Source organism: Cladophialophora immunda (assembly GCF_000835495.1).
Source record: "Cladophialophora immunda strain CBS 83496 unplaced genomic scaffold supercont1.7, whole genome shotgun sequence".
NCBI lineage: Eukaryota > Fungi > Ascomycota > Eurotiomycetes > Chaetothyriales > Herpotrichiellaceae > Cladophialophora > Cladophialophora immunda.
In genome coordinates this window covers 1,611,427-1,631,478 of record NW_015622547.1, presented here as the reverse complement: position 1 = coordinate 1,631,478, position 20,052 = coordinate 1,611,427, and the positions used below count along the sequence as shown (strand labels likewise).

At 51.8% G+C, this 20,052-nt stretch overlaps 4 protein-coding genes across 4 annotated transcripts; 2 read left to right on the top strand and 2 right to left on the bottom strand.

Annotated features, from left to right (window-relative positions):
* Positions 1–1,837: 1,837 nt before the first annotated feature.
* On the top strand, positions 1,838–3,351 carry PV07_11320 (uncharacterized protein; the record flags this gene model as incomplete). The annotated part of the gene is made up of 4 exons (XM_016398748.1): positions 1,838–1,993; positions 2,062–2,390; positions 2,464–2,633; positions 2,711–3,351. 4 exons carry the CDS (start codon positions 1,838–1,840, stop codon positions 3,349–3,351), a joined length of 1,296 nt encoding a protein of 431 aa, XP_016243310.1.
* Positions 3,352–7,088: 3,737 nt separating this feature from the next.
* Positions 7,089–9,226, top strand: PV07_11319 (uncharacterized protein). The gene has a single exon (XM_016398747.1). The coding sequence runs from the start codon at positions 7,266–7,268 to the stop codon at positions 9,150–9,152; it is 1,887 nt and encodes a 628-aa protein (XP_016243309.1). The 5' UTR covers positions 7,089–7,265; the 3' UTR covers positions 9,153–9,226.
* Positions 9,227–9,671: 445 nt separating this feature from the next.
* Positions 9,672–10,726, bottom strand: PV07_11318 (uncharacterized protein; the record flags this gene model as incomplete). Its single annotated transcript, XM_016398746.1, has 2 exons — positions 9,672–10,568; positions 10,637–10,726. The coding sequence occupies 2 exons, from the start codon at positions 10,724–10,726 to the stop codon at positions 9,672–9,674; spliced, it is 987 nt and encodes a 328-aa protein (XP_016243308.1).
* A 2,399-nt stretch (positions 10,727–13,125) lies between these two features.
* On the bottom strand, positions 13,126–16,996 carry PV07_11317 (uncharacterized protein; the record flags this gene model as incomplete). The annotated part of the gene is made up of 5 exons (XM_016398745.1): positions 13,126–13,632; positions 13,701–13,750; positions 13,815–13,899; positions 13,966–14,192; positions 14,989–16,996. The coding sequence occupies 5 exons, from the start codon at positions 16,994–16,996 to the stop codon at positions 13,126–13,128; spliced, it is 2,877 nt and encodes a 958-aa protein (XP_016243307.1).
* Between the last annotated feature and the right edge of the window lie 3,056 nt (positions 16,997–20,052).

Sequence of the window (20,052 nt, the reverse complement as noted above, 5' to 3'; positions counted from 1 at the left end):
ACTAACGGTTATTACTGAATCGAGTGAACAAATTGGTTTCATGTTCACAAGTAGAGAGAGGTTCTCGAGTATAAAATCAAGAATTGGTTCTTATTCGTACTGCTATAGCCTGTTCTGTTTCATGATCCATCTTTAGTATTTTCAATCCAAATTTGTTCCAAACAATCGGTCTCCTATGTCTCCGATGCCAGGTTGAACGTATCCTGCATTGTCCAGATCCGAGTCGACGGCGCCTACCACCAAGTTCGTGCCTTCAGGCCAGCTGGAAGCGGCTTTGTCCAGCCCAGGGTTACTGGCCAAAATGGATACAAAGGTGATTTTTTCGACTCCCCAATCTCTAGAAGAGGAAAACACACGGCATGTTAGCAAATGGATAGACACAAAGAAAAAGGAAAAGGAAAAGGAAGAGAAAAAAAAGACTCTGTTACTTTGTGAGGCAACTCGGCGAGCTGTAGAAAAGCCTTGTCACTTACTTGAGGATTTGAATAGCCGCCTCGGCCGTACCGCCCGTGGCAACGACAGGGTCGAGGATATAAGCATGTCTGATCCTGCCGGATCGGGGCGGCAATTTGTTGTAGTACTCGACGGGCTGGAGTGTTTTTCTGTCTCTGAAAATGCCCAGATGGTGGACGATTACGTTTGCCTTGGGAGGGAGCGCAGCGAGAAAGGCGTCCATCATGGCCATTCCCGATCGCAGAATGACCACAACCACCACTATCTCGTTGACCGAAGGAGGCTCGATGGCCGTCTCGGCGAGCATGGTGGTCAATTCGGATGTGAGCCGGCGGACTTCGCGGGGTGGAAGCGTGGGATCGCGGAGTTGGGACAGCTTTGTTGCGTAGGACATCTTGGACTGGGACTTGGATGGGTCGACTGTCATCTTGGGATTGAAAATTAAATCGCAATTTGGCGGTGTTGCTAACGCTGCCCTGTCTGTATTCACTCCAGCTTTCTGAGAAGGGTATATTGCTTGGGTTGCGAGTCCCTTTTTGTTCTCTGCACCTACATGCAGGCCGGCAGAGGGAAACCAAGTAACTTTGGATTTGTGGAACAAAGATTCAAACAATGGGGGTTCATCAACCAAGATCTAGAGTTCTGAATCCGAAGATATCATGAGCAATCTCTACACCTGGTCAAAAATGGTTTGCAGTAGCCTTCGATTTTTTGGGCAAAATGGACAAGATCACCTTCTCCTTCTCTATTTCGTGGAAATGTACCTAATTGTACCCACTCATTGCCACCCCAATCATGTTCTGGATTCAATTGTTCCGTTGGGAAGGCTCTAGAGACTAGAGATAGCAGTGGCGCGACTGACCCACCCACCCTCCAGACCCACATTCTTTTATATCAGTACGATGCTAGATTCGCGATAAGCAATCACCATGATCATGTTGCTTCTCCAGTTCAAAAGGTCCCACAATCCGAACCAGGCCGATCGTTTTTAATTAGATGGAGTGTGGGGTAGAAGACCTTTAGAGAGGGCCCACTGTCCATAGTCCCATGGACGATTTGACTTGGTCATTCCTTATCCTGTGGTTCGGTATCGACTCTGGTTCGCTGCGACTAACCAAGAAAAAGAGAGCTCTGGGTGGTGGTCGCCTGTCATTACAGGAGCGCAACAATCGGATGCTGTTTGCACTTTTCATCTGACGACGTTGACATTTTGGATCTTTTAAGCTCATACCGTATATAAGCTACTCTAAGAGTGTGGACGTTGTGTGGAGAAGAAGAGCAGGAGGAAGAGGAGGACGAAGTAGAAGCGTACACAATAGAAATCTTTTATTCTGTTACAAATTTCCTCAAGATTTTGGCATACAGATTATCAGGTTCCATAAACATGGTGTCGGAAGTTGAATACTTAGTATCACTACAAGCAGTCAGGGAACGTGCCAATTGTGTTTTTGAGTGCGCGCAGAGAGGGACACTCAACCATTTCCATTACAATGCCGATCAACTCCCAGAGGCTGCCCGCTTGGTGGCTCAGACAATATCAGTGAGTTTTCAAGTTCCACACAGGCAACAGCCCTCTCGCAATTGGAACTAAGCAATATGAATGTGCAGCGCGACTTTGGGCCCGATAGATATCATGAAATCCCTCCGCATGGGCGTTGGCAGCACTTCAACGTCGGTAATGTCGACCGCATTTCCCGGATGCTGCTCCGGACGAAAGAAACGACCGATCCCAAGGAACAGACGAGGGTCTTAATTGACCTGTTCATGGTGTCGGTCCTTCTCGACGCAGGGGCTGGAGATATTTGGAGCTTTCAAGAGCCAGACACGCAAAACCATGTATACAACCGATCCGAAGGCATTGCGGTAGCTTCGCTGTACATGTTTGAGTCGGGAGCGTTCTCGTCAAACCCTGCATGTCCTTGCACTGTGGATGGTGGGTGTTTTGAATTTTTGTGGGAAATGGTTTGCATTGTGTTGTTGTAATGCTAACGGAACGCTTCATTTAGGAAGGGCATTGCTTGACCTCGACGAGGAAAGGTTTCTGTCTTGGTTTCAGATCTCGAGTAGCAATCCCATGGTCGGTGTGCATGCTCGGATCCAGCTTTTGAGGGACGTTGGCAAATCTCTACTCTCTTTGTCCGACATCTTCGGCTCTCAGGGGCGACCAGGGAATCTTGTGGGTATGTATGTGGTGCAAACCTCTGCTTTCAAAAGTCAGTTCAATGTGAATACTGATCTAAGTCAATCCTTTTCCTAGACTACATGACCGCTTCGGTTACTGGAACTGATGCTCTTGACTACACTATCCTCTGGTCAGCTCTGCAGCGTCTACTGCTTCCCGCATGGCCGAAAGACAGAACCCACCTTGGAAATCAACCTCTTGGAGATGCCTGGCCTCTTCAGGTTCTTACGCAACAGTCTCAGTCCGATGCCAACGATACCCTGGCTGAAGCTATTCAGCCGTTTCATAAGCTGACTCAGTGGCTTGCATATTCGTTAACGACCCCGTTTGTGAAGATTCTGCATACCAGGTGGGAGAATATGGAGCTGGGCACTGGGCTGCCTGAATATCGGAATGGAGGTCTGTTTGTGGACATGGGTGTTCTATCTCTGAAAGAAGATACTCTAAGTGTGGGCCAAAGGGCATCTGGACAAATTCTTCCCGTCTACGACGCCACTAGCGATACGATTGTCGAGTGGCGGGCGATGACAGTTGCTCTCCTTGATCGACTGCATGAGATCATTTCCAAGGAGTTTGCAGCTCAAGGAATTACTATTAGTATGGCCCAAATGCTGGAGGCTGGCTCATGGAAAACTGGTCGCGAGCTGGCTGCCACAAAGCGACCAAAGAGCAGATCAAGCCCTATATTGATCGCTGGTGATGGGACGCTCTTCTGACGGACGAGGGAATTTGGACAAGGTGCTGCGATTCAAGGAGTGTGCCCAGGGATGGAAAGATATAGAATACACAGTTTTTGCACAAGATGCAGAATTTAGCGCTGACTTCTACACCAACCGTGGACTTCCATACCAGTCCTTCGCTCTCGCAAAACCTAAAGAGAATCCAAGAGGTGGCATAGTACTTACTACCTAAGTGTTAGGAGTAAGGGTCGCTCTGCCACAAGTCTTGAATTTAGCGGGAAAGCCATGGACGAGCACGAGAAGGTGCGGAGTCTGGCTTATCAGAATAACTGCGGAATCTTTGCGCTACCCATGGACCCAGAGAGCAATAGGCCACCCTATGTGCTCTATTTGCGTATCTTCAGCCGAATTGTATTATCTGGACCCACCTTCTTTGACAAGACTGAAGATACTTTGCTTATCGCTTCAGTCTTCGGCCATCTCCACAGATCCCCGCCAGAACCCTCCCACTGCAAAGTGCCCACTGCAACCCATGATGGGGATCAAAAACAGAAAACAAAAAGATTGTTCTGCAGTATCGGGGTATCAGAGATGGCGGCGACAGCTTCACCAAATTTGTCTTGCTTCAGGCACCAGATGACCTATCCACCCTCTTTTCTCTGTGATCCATCTGACGGCGAGAGCAGCTGTCGTCCATATCATCCAAGTGTGACGCAACAGTCCATCGCCCTCTTATACTTTATGATTCGCAACGCTAGAACTGTCTCAAATGCTGAACACGGCGTATTCCCTAGACTTCGACCAGCCCGACCCATCGTCTGAGGAGCGAAGCGTCAAGAGACCGAAGACACCCTGGTCGACGACTACACAAACTGCACGTCTCAAGATGGCGGTCGGCGTTACGACCACAGTTACGGCGATCGACGAGAAAGAGCATTCTCGTTCTCGACCAAGCACACCCAGCAGCGCCAGCTCGTCGAGTGTGCTGTCGCTGACCCAGAAATACAGCAATCGCGTCGTGCTGACCACCTACCCGGGGCAGAGCGTCGCCGACCCGATTCCTCTACAATGGGGCGCTGCAGACCCCCAGACAAGAGGGCCGATCATCGTGTCCCGAAGCCATGACAGCTTCAAGCGACGCAACGCGATCGGCGCCCACGGCGGGAGTTACAGCTTCTACAACGCACTGGCAGTGGCTGCTGGCGACTTGACGCGCGATTTCCGCCCAGACCTCACAAACACACAACCGACCTTCGACTTCGCCCCGCAACCTGCCTGGTCCGATCCGACCAAGATCGTCTCCATGGACCCTTACGGACACGACATTGTCAAGTACTTTGGCAACCACCTCGCAGCCGGCATGGACGTGCGCCCCACCATCGCCATCACGCGGGCCACCATGCGCGTGGCCGAGATCACCGACGCCCTACGACAAAAGAGACTGCAGGTGGACGGCAAAATCGTCCTCAACGACGCGGGCGATGTGCGCGTGACCAAAGTCGCAGTCGACCCGGTGTGGTATCTCCCCGGGGTGGCCGAGCGCTTTGGAGTGGACGAGACCACGTTGCGGCGAGCCCTGTTCGAGCACACTGGAGGGAGCTACCCGGAATTCATTACGAGAACTGATCTGAGCGTGTTTCTGCCACCGATCGGTGGGCTGACTGTCTACATCTTCGGTCCGCCCGAGCGAGTGTCGGACCCGAGCGTCAAATTGGCCCTTCGCATCCACGACGAGTGCAATGGTTCCGACGTGTTCCAATCAGACATTTGCACATGTCGCCCATATCTTGCCTTTGGGATCGAAGAGGCCCTGAAGGAGGCACAAGCCGGAGGCTCTGGTGTGGTTATCTATTTCCGAAAGGAAGGCCGTGCCTTGGGCGAAGTGGTCAAGTATTTGGTGTACAATTCGAGGAAACGCGGAGGGGACACTGCCGATAAGTATTTTCAACGAACTGAAGCCATTGCTGGTGTCAGAGATGTAAGCTTTTCATTTTCTCTACCTCCCTAATATGTTCTATGTTGTCGTTTGTTCAGGGGCACTATCTCTATCATCATGTACTAACAAATCTCACAGATGCGCTTCCAAGCTCTCATGCCAGACATCCTGCACTGGCTGGGCATCAAAAAGATCGACCGTATGCTGTCCATGTCCAACATGAAGTACAACGCGATAGTACAACAAGGCATCCCAATCCACGAGCGAGTTCCCATTCCCGACCGTGAGTTTTCTCTTCCCTATCTCTCTCTCTTTCTCCCTCAGCTTCCATGGCGGCTCAACCAATCTCTCGCCAATTTGCCTTCAATCTAATTTAACAATGTCATTTCCTTTTTTTTCTAGACCTTATCCCCGCGGATTCTAGAGTCGAAATCGACGCCAAAATCAATGCCGGCTACTTCACGACGGGTAAGCCTTATAGCGAGGAGGAGTTGAAGGAGATCAAAGGAAGAGGGTGGCAAGGCTGGGAGGATACCACGCACTGAGGAAGGTATTGAGCAGGGAGAATTGCAATGGGCACGGCACCAAACCCTCTGAATCGAGGATTGCATTGAAGCATGGCGTGGAATCAAGATGCATTGAGCTTTGGGTTATAGCGAAATGGCCAGATTCGCCTCCGAAAAATGAAGCTCGCATGGCTTCCTTAGCTGATGAGCCACTTTTGGGTATTCTCAAGCCATTCTCCCCATCGAACGGTGTCATTTTGCCTCTGAAAGCTCCCCCGATCGGTATATACACGACGAGGAATCTCGTAGACGATTCCATAAGTATCACCGTCACAGATATCCAATTTTACAAGAGTAGCACGCCTCAGGGGTCTGGTCCGGGTTGCTGTCTTCCACAATGGCCATGACGTCGCAGTCCTGATATGCGTCCTTGAACGAGTTCTTCTGCGGTTCGTCCTCGAAATAGATTCAGCGTGTACTTTTGCTCTCTCCAATGCAAATAATCAACTGGTGATCATGGGGCAGTGGCCCATCCTTCAATTGAAGATGGACGCCTGGCAACCCGGCGACGTAGAGCCCTTCCTCTTAGCTACTCAGTTACAGAGACTTGAATTTTACACGGCTTGCACGCGTTTCTTTGATCCAGCAGCCGTTGGCTGCTACAGTTATCGAGTCGCTACAGAGTGCTACGTACAAATTAACATCGTAAGTTGATTAGACGCCTTCCCGAATATATGAAACACCAAAGACTGGGTACCCAGCCCGAACTGGCTTCTGAGAGCGGGCATCAGACAAGCTCCCTACGGCTCGTTCACTGCTTGGGTGCGCTCCCCCGTACTCTACCGTAGCTCCCGCGATGCTCTCCCGTAGGCGTAGCCGAGTATATGGGAGCACGCCCGAGCACCGGGGAGGCACGCCCGAGCACTGGGCGAGCTATAAGGAGCGCTGCTTAATGCCCATCGCCTATTCGCAGACGCTAGTTCGGGCTTAGGGGTCCCCTTTGGGCCTTGGCTGAGCACAACCTGAGCAAATACACTGGGGGCCAAATCTGGCCCCTTGCGATTGGCTATACTTGCCTCGGATAGGCATCTGTTTCAGACAAGAGTTGGGGAATCGGGCAGATTCCCTGCCCTTATGGAGTACCAGTAGTCTTTTGACCGGAGGTTCGAAGGCGGTGCTGGGCGCACCCTTCCGCGCGGATCGCAGCTGAACCTTGCTTCGCCACCCGCCCCTACGACGTATGGTTTGGCGACGGCGTGCGCGGCGAGATAGGAAACACTCGAGCGCTGCCTCGAGCCTCAAAAGAATCTTTCCACTCCTTATTCCCTTCAGTGTACTTACGGATATCGCGTTTGCCATTGCGATCTTACTACAAGCCGCCTCCCCCGTTGGTGTGCACTACTCAGAGTCCAATAAATCGGATACTTCGAAGCAAGTCTGGATTGGTATCGTAACAGGGTAACATCCAGCCTTACTGCGGTGGAGGGCTCATAAGTGTCTCCCCAACGATGATGACACCTCCGGCGCCTTCTCACCATGCCTCCCTATCGACTCGGAGGCCATCCAGTCTTCAGGAGCCACGGATCGATGTCGAAATCTCATCTTTACCTTTCGGCGCCGAGATTTTTGGGGCTCTGCCACAGTTCGCAACTGGAACAGCTGACTCGCACCATCCAACGGAGCCAGGTGAACGGGAACCTAACGATGAGCACGCGGCTGATTTGGAAGACGCTCAAACTTTACCAGATGCACCCGACAAGGAGAGCGAACAGATCCACCGGGATAGCGACCGTGGGGAGACTTCGCCGAGGCACAACTGGAGGCCTTTGCCGATGCGAAATGCATACCTTGTAGCAATGACTCTGCTCTCGTTAGCTATGGGTATCGGGCAAGAGACGCTATATCGGCTATCCTCCAGATTCGGCTCCCTACTCACCTTCGAAGCCGTGTCTGAGCTGACGGCCGCGCAGTGGTTTTGCTGGCGTTACCTTCCACCCATGGTCGTCATCTTCTACGGCATCGCGATAGCGACGGCGGATCACCAGGTCATGCGCCTGGCGCCATTCTATGACCTCTCTGGGCAGCGCGGTCTCTCCGGCCGCGAATCCCTACTCCGCAACCCGGCCAATTACTTCTGGTATCTTCGACATCCCATAAAGGCCGGGCCCAGAGTATGGACATCGGCTCTGGCCACTGTTCTGGCCTTAGTGGTGGTTCCACCCGTACAGAACGCGTCTCTTTTCACGACGACCGAACACCTCACATTCCCGCACCAGATCACCCGCTTAAAGGTGCACTCTCTCTGGTCTAGGCTGCTCACCGTCAGCTTGGTGCTCATCGCCTGTTGCAGCGTGACATTACAGTTTCTACTCAGGCAGTCATCCGGTCTCTCGGAAAGCCCCTACGGTATCGCCGGAGTCTTGTCTGTGATCGCAGATGGCAATGTCCTCGAAAAGTTGGAGGAGCTGGGGGTCCACGCGACTCGACAGGACATCGCCGCGAAGCTATCACATGAACACTTTGCCCTTAGGAATGGCTGCTTGTGGCAGATCACAGCTCTCGGCGATGTAGAGAGGAGTGGCCGAGTCCCACAGCCCCAAAACGTTCGTCCTCGAAGATGTGTGCCCGGGAAGAGCCTGGTCTTCATATTGGTCCTTCTAGGGATCGTCATAAGTGTACTGACCGTAGTTCTGTCACTTACTGGGGCCAGAGACATTCTCAAGGCCGTTCCATGGATCGGGACGGCATTCGCTGTCGTCTATAAGCTTCTGTGGGGTCAGTTTGAAGTATTCCACAGAGGCACCGAACCATACTTCCAGCTGTGGCGCGGAAACGCACCGCCTTCGGTCTTATTTGTGGACTATACCGGGCTGCCGATCGTTGTGCTCCCGTTGGAGGCACTTCGACGAAAGCATTACCAGCTGGCCTTGTTAGGGCTCAATAGCATCCTAGCAGAAGTCTTGGTCGTCTGTGTGGCCTCTGTCAGCGATCCGATTGTGACCCAGATTTATTGGTTCTCTACCGAAACCTCGACACAAGAAACAACCTTTGTCACCTTTTGGGTTACGCTTAGCCTCGCCGCCAGCATACCATTAATCATGACAATGTCGGCGATCGGTATTTGGATCAAGAGGCGGAAAGCACGTCTCCCCAGGAGCCCGGGCAGTATCGCTTCAGTTCTCCTCTACGTATTGAACAGTCGATTGATAGAGGATGTGAAGACCACGCGTTCCATCACACCAAGGAAGAGGTTGAAGTTGCTGCAGGCTCGCGCCAAGACGTATGCCCTTGGCTGGTTTGCGACCGGAGAAGGATCGTTACGTTTGGGTATCGACGAAGAGCCATGCGTAGCTAGATACGTAGGCGCAATTGAGGAGATAGGCGAGGATTTGTAGAATCGATGGAAATGAAATATGTAGCTGCACAACTGACCAGGACGTCTTTTGTTGACTAGTGAACAATACCAAACTTCTGAAATAGAGTCGATAACATACACTATAGTGCGTGGTAGGACCCGTCACCTTTTGTGCATCAAGAGTACAGTCGTAGCCAGTGACTTGCAAAACCGTTTTCCTCTCCACACCCTCGTTTGTGCATTCTATAGCAGAAGTGAGGATCGTCAACAGGCACACTTTTACAAAGTAGCAAGGTTGTCGGACCAGAGTGGCCAATCATAATATCCCCAAACAATCGTCGCACATAGCATTTTCGCTGACTCATCACTCGGTGCTTACCACTGCTCTACAGTACTCTCATGATTTATGGCCTTCATATCTGTTCCTTAGGACTATCATGATGCTGCCACTTTCTGATACCCTTTAAAGTGGCTGATGTCCTCCTTTAGGATTTCTGGCAGCTCGAACTGCTCGTAACTATCGAAGATGCTAATCTCTCCTGGTGAGCTATTAGCAATATTATGGGCCAGATGTCACTTGGTCGTGCAAAAGAGCTCTGGGAATTAACTCACTCGGCTCCCAGCCTAACTCTCTTAATCTCACGCCACGGCTGCGCGAGTTCAAGCCAGCTACAGGGTATGTGTGATCCCCAAACAGCCACCCAAACATGTCTTTGGGGATGCTCTTCGGTGTGGGATCAGCAATTTTACCCGCTTTGTGCAGGCCTTTTCCAATCATCTCGCCGAACGACCTCCAAGAGTGATCCTGGCCACTATCGCAGAAAAAATAAGGGTTTTCAATGAATATCCGCGAATCAGACGACTCCATATAGTGTAACAAAACCATGAAAGCCCTCGCGAGATCCAATACATGGATTGAGCTTTCAACGCTGAGTCCTTTACCCACGAATCCAGCGTAGCCATGCTTCAAGGCAAACCGAGTGAGCGTGGGGATCTGGATGGTTAGGCGTTTGTGGTTGGAGTTATAACCATAAATGATCGGAGGTATTATGATCGCGATTTTGGCCTTCTCGCCCAATCTTTTTCCCCAGTTGACGACGGTCAGGTCAATTTTGCGGTGTGGTGCTGTCGGTGGGAGCGCAGCTATATCCTCGGGCTTGTTGTCATAGTATATTTTGCTGGTCTCATAATTTCCGTGGGACTGGTCATCTAGCAGGCTCGCTCCCGACGTGTGAATATATATGGTTGATTTTCCTTGATTCGCGCGCTCGGCGACTCCCTGACAAATGGCCTCGACAGACGATATATGGTCAGCTGTGGCGGTATGAAAGATGATGTCGTGTTCGATTGCCTGTTGAGTTATGAGAGGGACATCATCCAGATCCCCAATCACAGATGTGGCACCCAGATGCTCGACTTGCTCTGCATGTTCCGATCTGCGGACGATTCCAGTGACCTAGTTCACCGGTCAGAGCAAGTTGCTTCCCACAAATGCTGGGACATATTTCATGGAGTTCTCATAACCTGGAAGTTCTCGTGCACCAGTAGATCAAGGATGTTGAGTCCAATAAACCCCGGGCCTACAATCAATGCCCTTTTGCCGGTGCCTGCCATCTTGTCGGCTGGGTCTACGCAATGTCGAACAGTTATCCTTTTGGTATAGTTGTGAATAAGTACTGGGGGCGTCATCGAAAATAGATGATCACGCAGGTAGAAACTTACAAACACGGTAACACAGCACTTCCAACCAAATCAGTTACGTATTTTTGGTTTGGTGTCAGTTGGCACTCAACGCCGCAAATGCTAAAATGAAGGAGATGCTGACTTTGTTTGACCATAGACATGGGTCGCTTACTAGGCTGAGAAAGAGAGCCGACAGGGAAAGGTCGGGGAGAAGAAACATCAGATAGCCTACGGTGGCAAGAATGAACACCCTATCGCAGCTTAGTGGTCAAGAGCTTTCTAAATTTCCAAGAGCCCAACTTCTTTGTTTCTCCTGCATGGAGCATTGATGCCTCGAGAATATTTGTGGATACCCCAAATTCTGGATGGAGAATTTCTAACCCCTATTGTTGGAGAACTCAAGAGTCCCACGCAGTGGTTTCACGTTGCATCACTGCCAGCGTACTCACGTCGTCACCAATCAGCCAGCTTCCTTTTCGGAAGGCGACATGGTCTGCACTAGTAATTCGCAATTGGAGAGCCAAGCTCTCTATCAGTTGTCGGCATTCGCATCACAAAGGCTCTGTAGAGAAATATCTCCGTTGGGGTCAGGATCAGCCTCTCATTTCCATCCAGCCTGTATACTCGTCCGGCAATGTGCAATTACGACTTGGCTTCGGCGAGCTCGCGAAGGGCACAGGCATTAGCCAGGCCCCTGATCCGCTGGGTCCTCTGAACTCCCACTCTTGTACCCATGGCAAGCTCTTAAACACTGTTGGGTCTCGTACCCCCCCGTGCAACAGCTGAAGCACCAGAACACTTGTCTCGTGATTTGCAACGTCGTCTAGCCTCCATCATGAATGGCGATACTAACGGCCATTCGGAGGCTAACATCGACCGTTATCTGACGCGCAATGTCTTGGATCAGTTCCTTCTCAACGACAATGTCGTTGTGATTACCGGAGGAGGCAGAGGGATCGGTCTTGCTCTGGCATTCGCCGTTGCTGAGGCCGGTGGACTAGTCGCCATCGTTGATGCCCTGCCAGAGCCGCACGAGCATTACACGCAGCTATTGAAGATCTCGCCCAAGTCCAAGTTTTATCGGTTCGTTATCTCCATCTCCATCGCTTTTTGACGAATATAGACGAGTGTGTACTGACCATTGTGGCAGGTCCGATGTCACCGACTTCAACCGGTTGAAAGGGACATTCGAGAGTATCGTTGCTGACTTCGGCCGGATTGATGGCTTGTAAGTCGAACACACTACGGATAACACCATCCGGCATTATGTGCTGATGCGGGTGATTGATCGCAGAGTGACCGCCGCCGGAGTATGCTCCGACAATCGCTTTCTAGACAAGACTCCCGACAGCGTGGTGCGAACTTTCTCCATCAATGTTTTTGGGACTTTCTTCGCAACGCAACTAGCCGTCGCACAAATGGTTCGACAACCTCGAAAACCTAATGCTTCGGGTGCTGGCTCCATTGTGATGATTGCATCTGTGGCGGCACACCAGTCCAGCAATCACCAGTTCACGAGCGACTACTGTTCTAGCAAGGGAGCGGTCGTGTCTCTGAAGAGTCAGTTGGCTGTTGAGCTCTCCAAAGACGGGATCCGCGTCAATTGTATTTCGCCAGGGTGCGTACATGACATCTTGCTGCCAGCTCTCGAAACGCCATTGCCTATTGGCAAACTGTCTTCGTACCAATTAACCTGTTAACACATACGCATATAGATATATCAACACTGACACCCTCGTCAATTATGGCAAGCTTCATCCGAAGGTTGCTGAGGTTGCTGTGACAGAGCCTCCTGCCCATCGCATGGGAGATAGAAGCGAACTCAAGGGCGCCGCTGTATACCTTTTGAGCGAGGCGAGCTCTTACATGAGCGGCTCTGAGATGCTGGTCACTGGAGCACTACATGTTGGTCGCTACTGGGATGGAAGTTGAAAGACCTATTGGCCACTGTAAATCGCCTGTAGCTCTCATCAACCAATACAAGAATCTTCTCTGTGGTTCCTTTCGTAGTCCTGTGAGTACTTCTTTTGAGTCGAATGGCGATCGGAGCACGTTTGGTAGCTGTCAGATGCGTATTTGTGTTGCGGCTGGCAATTCGTACAATGATGTTGGACGTGACACGACTTTTGAAAGCTACTACCTGAACTATATGTTGCTGTAGATTTTATATCCGCTACTCACTTGGTCGAGAAACCGGGTTGTACTACAGGAGTCGGCTCATCTTCCATGCGTCAACCAAAGGGTGGTCGGTACCGGCTATATGGCATTTTCTCCAACATCCCATCTGGGTTTGGCGTCTTCTCAGGGCCTCTCGAGGCCCGTATGGACCGTCAGAATATAGCAATCGCGCATGGGGGACTCGCCACTCCGCCCTTGACGTGCAGAGGAGCACTGGTGAAGAAGAACGACCACCGGCCATGCCGTTCGCAAGCTACTGCCAAACTTTCCAAGTCCCAGAGCTCTCCCAGTGGTGTCCCCCACCAGACAAGCGACCAGTTGTGGAAGCTGTAGTCCCTGGCCGGAGAAGGCGGCCATGCTTCAAATGCCACTGTATCGCCAACATGGGCCGCAAAGTGCTGGTCGTACATCCACCGAACAGTTTCCTCGTCCGCGGCTACCCCGATGGCCGGTTTACCTATACCGAACGTGCAGGCTTCCCGCTCTTTGGAACTCGCTTCATTGTGACGCTTAACGTAGCCTGAACGAATCATGAAGATGTCCCCCTGCCTAGGCACCGTGCCTTGATCCTTGAGGGCGGTCTGGAGGTCATCCAGTGGGATCTCATACCGCGTCCACGGATCCGGGGCTTGCCCATCTCTCCTCTCGTAAAATCTGACCTGATTTTTTGTCAGTGGGTTAATCATCTCCTCAGAACACCGAGTGAAGAGTGAAAAAAAGAAGCTACCATATCCACCAAGATGCCTCGACCGACAATGCCGCCCCTCTCGCACCAGTCTAGACCCGAGGTTTAGTTTTATTCTGCCAAAACATGCGTGTCTCGTGTTCGGATGGAACTCACTATGTGTTCCGTTCGTGGTAGATCGGCTCGCCTCCTGATAAGTCAGGCCGTTGTAGAACACATTGCGGCCATTGCCGTAGCCGTCCTAGAGAAGGGAGTGAGTCGCGGTGAATCGACAATCTCGTCGTGGAAAATGCCACCTGTGACTTACATGTTTCAGTCCGTCCCACTGCGAGCCGCTCTGTGTATTCATGTGGATTTCGTCATCAAAGCCACATATGCCCAGGGGCTTGTGGTCGATGATCTTGTGCTCAAAGGGTTTGCGATTGTACCCGGGGAACTCTTGATTATGTAGCGGCCAGTCAAGTTGGACATGATGTCCTGTCTGAATTTCCTTGCTGGCCTCTCTTACCACGGAGGCAGTGAGGAGGTTAATGGCTTTGGGATGGTCAATTGATGTCATACTTAGGTTTGTGAAATATGGCTTACCCCCTACTTCATCCTTTTTCCCATGTCGATCGTAAAAGCCCCAGAGACAGCCTTGCGGGGTGTTGGGAACCAGCGGCAATTCACCAAATTTTGGGAAAATATATGAATGTTCCAAGTCCATCGCAAGTGTGGTTTGTACGTGAGAGACACAATCTGTTCACTATAAAATCATCGTAGCGCTTGATGCTGTATCCTGCAGAGCTGACGGAACGGAAAGCTCGCTTGTATGTAGACGAACATAGCCGGTAGAGACCCCCTCTTAGACAGCCTACTTGGGGGAGCTTATGGTAATCCCGATGGCCCAGCAGAAGGGGGTTTCACATTTTCCTTCGAATAGCAAAGGTCGGGAAACCTCTGGGCTTGTGATTTCGTTGGGGTATAGCCGGCTCCTCTAAAGTTCATTGTGGTGAACTTTGTATTTGAACTTATAGGCAACTATTCTGTTGCGAGATGATCTTGTTAGAAGCGAGATGAGTAGACTGCTTTATGTCGACTGTACGCTTACTACCCACAATCATACTAGAAGTCGTCTATGTGCGTCTCCCACCACCTGAAATGCTCTGCTATTGCATTCCTAGACTTGGATCCGTCAAGCCTAAAGAACCTGAAAAGATGGGAAAATCTACAAAATTCGACAACGCGCCTCCGTCTTGCGTCATGTCAAGAAAAGTGGACAGGGTTGGGAGAGTATCCCCGAAGTCATCCACAAACTCGTCGGCGTGCAGAGCATCTGTGGAAGACTCACCCGTCGCTACCCAGCTAGGGTCGTTCTGCCTGTCGCTTGGAAGGCCGAGACGCCCGACCAGATGGTCGAACAGACGCAGGATCCAAGGTGAAGCGTCCCAAGTTTCCAAGACTGCATGCCACAGCATCTGACAAGCGGACAACGCCGCTCTTCCATGCTGCGCGGTCATCAGGTCAGAAGCCTTCATCTGTGTAAACATTACTGCCTCCGCCAGGAACACGCCTTGGAATGTTTCATGTGGGATACAAAGAGGGTTCGACTTGGCGTATATCGTGTACACGAGGCAAGTAATATTCCTGGCTGCGATCCCGGGCGAAGGAATTGACCTTTTCAATAAGGAATTTTCCTGGGTAGTAGACGCCAAACCACCCATGGGCGGTTGGTCTTGGTGGAGGAGTATCAAATGGTGGTTGTAAGATGTGCAGAGGCATAACACAAAGACGTCTAGGTTTGCATCACCATCCACCCACTGAAGCTCCCCAGGCAACTCATGGCGCCAGCGCAGCAACTTGTCGTACAGAACGGCAGCTCTCGACTGCAGTCTACCGGGTCTAAATCGAGCGTTCACAATATCTTTGAGGATGAGCGATAATCGTGACATGTGGATCTGGTAGAGAGCGAACGCGGTTCGTAATGGATGCGATTTGAACTCGGGACTCCGCATATCTTCCTCAAAATCCTCCGGCACCAAGGGCTCTATGTCCACCTGTTCTTGGTTGATTCGAAACGGGCGCCCAACCAGGCTTTGACAGTGAGCGTCCCTGTTGACGAGAGTCCACCATAGCCTCTTCAATAGACTCCTGTCAGAAACATCCATATCAGCATTGGCCATCGACCGATGAATCCCAAGAGACTCTGCGATCGTCACGGCCGTGCCGATCCAGCTGAAATAGTTCCAATGGTTGGTCGGCCCTCCGCCCCAAAATGTCATGTAGACAGCACTCTGCAGCTGCACAATCTTGTCGGTCTCGTACCCAACTTCAAAAAGCGCTTTGGCTTTGCGGTAGGATGCTAACCTCGCGTCAAGCCGCGAACTAAATCCGGCACGGTGGATGAGGGCGAGGTCGCAAAATGTCGCAGCTATTGAGCAGACAGCATGCAATAGCATGGCCGGGACCTCATCGGCCTCATACTGTCGAATAAATTCTTGTCGATTGACTATTGGATACAGAGGATACACTCGTCCCAAGTACGTCGTTACCAATGCATCGAGCTTGTCAGCATCAGGGAATGTGAATGCACCCTTTGCTTTGAGGTACGCGATATCTTCTGGCTGCATATGCGAGGGATGTCGCTGCCCCGATGGCTCTTCTACCACCGAGGGCTCGGAAACAGGTGGTCCGGGATGATGGAGGCGCGTTCTTCCGCCTTCATTCACCTCTTCAAGAACCATGCCCAATGGAAATGACTCGCCTAGATAGGTGATGGAGCATTTGTCGAGAGCGGCCTTCTGGTTATGCGAAAGATTGTCAAAGAGCCCGTCAAACATCGTAGTCCAGGAAGGTTCCCGATGAGATGACTCCGGACCTGTCGTCGCGAGGTCCAATACTGGAGAGTTGGTGTCATCGGCACCAGATGCGGGTGAGGTGGCACGGCGGTCCAGTGGCGATGCGACAGAGTTGAGACCTCTGCCACCACGATTGATTCCTCTCGATACCATAGTCCCTGCCATTGGGTCGGGATTCCGTGAAGGTTGGTGGTCTGCATACTGTTCTTCGGTCGTTGCTTCGGCCGCGACAAATCGTTGGTAATCTGTATCGCGAGGCACAGCCGTACTGCGAAGAATGGAAGAACGCACCCTTTCCGCTTGTTGATGCCTCGCCCGTCGGGATGCTGCTCGAATGTAGGTACCTCTGTTCGATGGCATCAAGCTGCATTCACTATTCTCGGCCTGTTGACATCCGGTGCAGGGCATGCCGCCCTCAATGGCGTCGCACTTGATTCTCTTAACATGACACCTCTTGCAAGCACGCGCTGCGCGGCAACGCACGCCTTCGCCGGCGGCCATATCTTTGCAACTGATAGGTAGCTCTTAAGAGCATCAATCCAAGGATGAAAGGCAGCGAAAAATTCAGATGCCAAGTTTGTCCTTGGACTCGACCAGAGCGCGGCGTCAATTGGACGACAGCGGCCGGGAAAGCCCCTGGGCACTACGACATAATACGAGTTATCTCCCTGAAGTCCTTGGTCCGCCAGATTGCGGGGTGCTGCACCCTACCCCAGCCCCTGGAGAGGGACCTGGCCCGGTGTGGGTGCGGCGCAAGGCATACTGAATGCAATAACCCCTTGCTTAGGAGCGCGCCCTGTACATTCGCTACTACTACACGTTAAACTACCCTGCTCAACATGACTCCACTGAGACTCTGTTATTCTGACTAGTGTTCAGGCCATCCATCACGGCATCATCTCAAATGAGACCCTGGCCACAAACTTCATTCGCAGGGCCCTTGGTGGCAAAAGTGGCCGGATATATGGTGCAAATAGCCGGCACGGGGCCAATCCACCCCTCGCGTTCATATAGCCGGATCCCCAATTCAGAATCTGCTTTCTCGACTACTCACTACTCAGCCGTGCTCTAGGTTGCGAATTGATCCAAAATTGACTTCAATTTACGAGAAGTTTGGCCTCGGAAGCCAAGTAAAGGTCCGTCGTACTAGTCGATGGTATGATTCTGAGGCCAGCCTGCCGTCCATTGAGCAAGTAGAATTTTGGTTTGTTCTTCGACCTGTCTGGTTTAATCTGATGTGATGACGCACTTGATAAGCCCTTCGGGCTTCTGTAGCACGACTTCAAATGCTTCGGCCGCCTTGGTAAGTTCAAAGCGGTGTGTTGCCAGTGACTTTACGTTCAGGCGACCAGAAGCCAGGAGAGCGATAGCGGTTTCAAAGGTATTCGCATATCGCCAGAGCCCCAACAAGTCCACTTCCCGTTTTGCGGCCGCTCCCACATCAATCGATTGCAACGGGCTTCCCATTCCGACCAAGACCACCTTGCCGCCCGGTGCTGTGCAATGGATGCCCACATTGACGCATGTTTCGACCCCGGTGCACTCGAAAACCCTATCCGCTAATTCAAACCCGGGTTGACTGAGTATATCCTGGGCCGTGCGTGCAAATGTCTCTGCCTTGGAGAGGTCCTGCCATTGACCCCGCGGCATCAGCCCGACGTGGTCGGCAAGCTCGTGAGTCTTTGCATAGTCGAGCCGAGATTGGTCGATGTCCACCATACAAATTCTCGACGCACCAGAGAGCCGTGCTACACTGGCGCAAAGGAGCCCGATCGCACCAGCTCCTAAGATTACCACGGACTGCCCGGCTCGAAGTCCAGAACGGCGTACTGCGTGCATAGCAACTGAGAGGGGTTCGACCAAAGCTCCTTCTGTGAATGTGAGACTCTCAGGTAGCCGATGTACAAAACTTGCTGGGTGATTGTAGACCTGCTGAAGAGATCCTTGGACAGGCGGATCCGCGGTCGCCGAACCGGTAAACCTGAGGTTGGGACACAGATTGTATATCCCTTCCTTGCACTGCTTACAGCCGCCACAAGGTCGCTGTGGTTCAATGGCCACTCGATCCCCGACTGTGATAGAGCTCACGTCTTTGCCCACGGCAACCACCTCGCCAGCAGCCTCATGTCCGAGGACCAACGGATTTCGGACGACGTAGTTCCCGTTCCGGCCATGCTCATAGTAGTGAATATCCGACCCGCAAATTCCTGTGGCTCGTGGTCGAATCTGCACCTCATTTGCGCCTGGCGTGGGAGTGTCGACCGTCTCCAGTCGAAGGTCCTGTGCGCCATAAAGCACCATGGCCTGGTGCCTGTGTCCGGAACTCATCGTGGCCACTTCTGAGAAATCGTGCCGTTGGGGTTAATAGTAGAGGTCCAGGACTGGTCGTGGGACACACTGCACTCTTAAATCCTTGTGTTCCCGAGGCTAGCCCCGCTCCTAACAAGTGGATGGGGTTGCCAATCGAGCTGGACATTCCGCAGCATTCATCATGAGGTTACCCAAGAGTTGGAGAGTACCCGGCCGGACAACTCTTTAGTCTATACCCGAAGCTCCGGCCATCTCACTCCAGGCAAAGGATGACCGAAGCCGCAGAGCGATGCAAAGGCAGAGTCAAAGCCCCAAGGTAGTCTCAGATTCAAGCCGCTCAATGCAACGTGTTTCAACTATGAAGTTCGTGAATTTTGCAGCTACGAGTCACAACTACTACCTAGAAACCCAGTTTGTGGAGTGTCGATAGGGACTGCGCCAGAGCAGGAGAGAAGTGCCAGGCCACCTCTGCCAGACAACCAACACCAAGCACGCTTGCGGCCAGCTTCCACAGCGGATGGACTGGATGGGTACCTTTGCCGCCGGAGATGGTATAATCCTTCCAGACGGGCCAGTACAAGCGGTACCAGAACATCCACGTAGTGTCAAAATAATTTGTCGTGTTTCTGCCTCGACCATCACGATTCCAATTTACACAATTGCCACTCCATACCATCGTCTGCAATTTCCTCTGGACGTGGTTCGCGTCCAGCGTCTCAGCGGAATCCTTGATGTCTATAACTTTGAAGTGCCCGGCGAGCACCGGCTGAATCACGGTCTTGATGATGAATTCTGCCTGGACTTCGTCTGTATAGATAACCGAGTTATGTGCCGGGAAGGCATTCGGCCCAAAGACGATTCCAAAGTTGGGAAATCCACTGACGAACGTGCCCTTATAAGCCTGAGCACCGCGGGTTTCCTTCCAGTGTTCTGATAGTGTCTTGCCGTTGCGTCCCGTCAGCTTGATTGGGGACAGGAATTCTTGCATATTGTATCCCGTCGATAATACGATAGCATCAACGTCAATTGTCCTCTCACTCGTTCGGAGTCCGGTCTCAGTGATCTCAATGATTCTCTCCGTGGTGAGTTCAAGATTAGGGCTATGTAAGCATTCAAGCCACCCAGGGTTGAAAACGCGACGCTTACACCCGAGTGGGAAATCTGGAATAAGGATTTTGTGGTATTTGGCCGGCGCCATTTTCTTCATGTACGCGATAGTCTCTCGCGTTGCAGCTTCACGAGCTGCC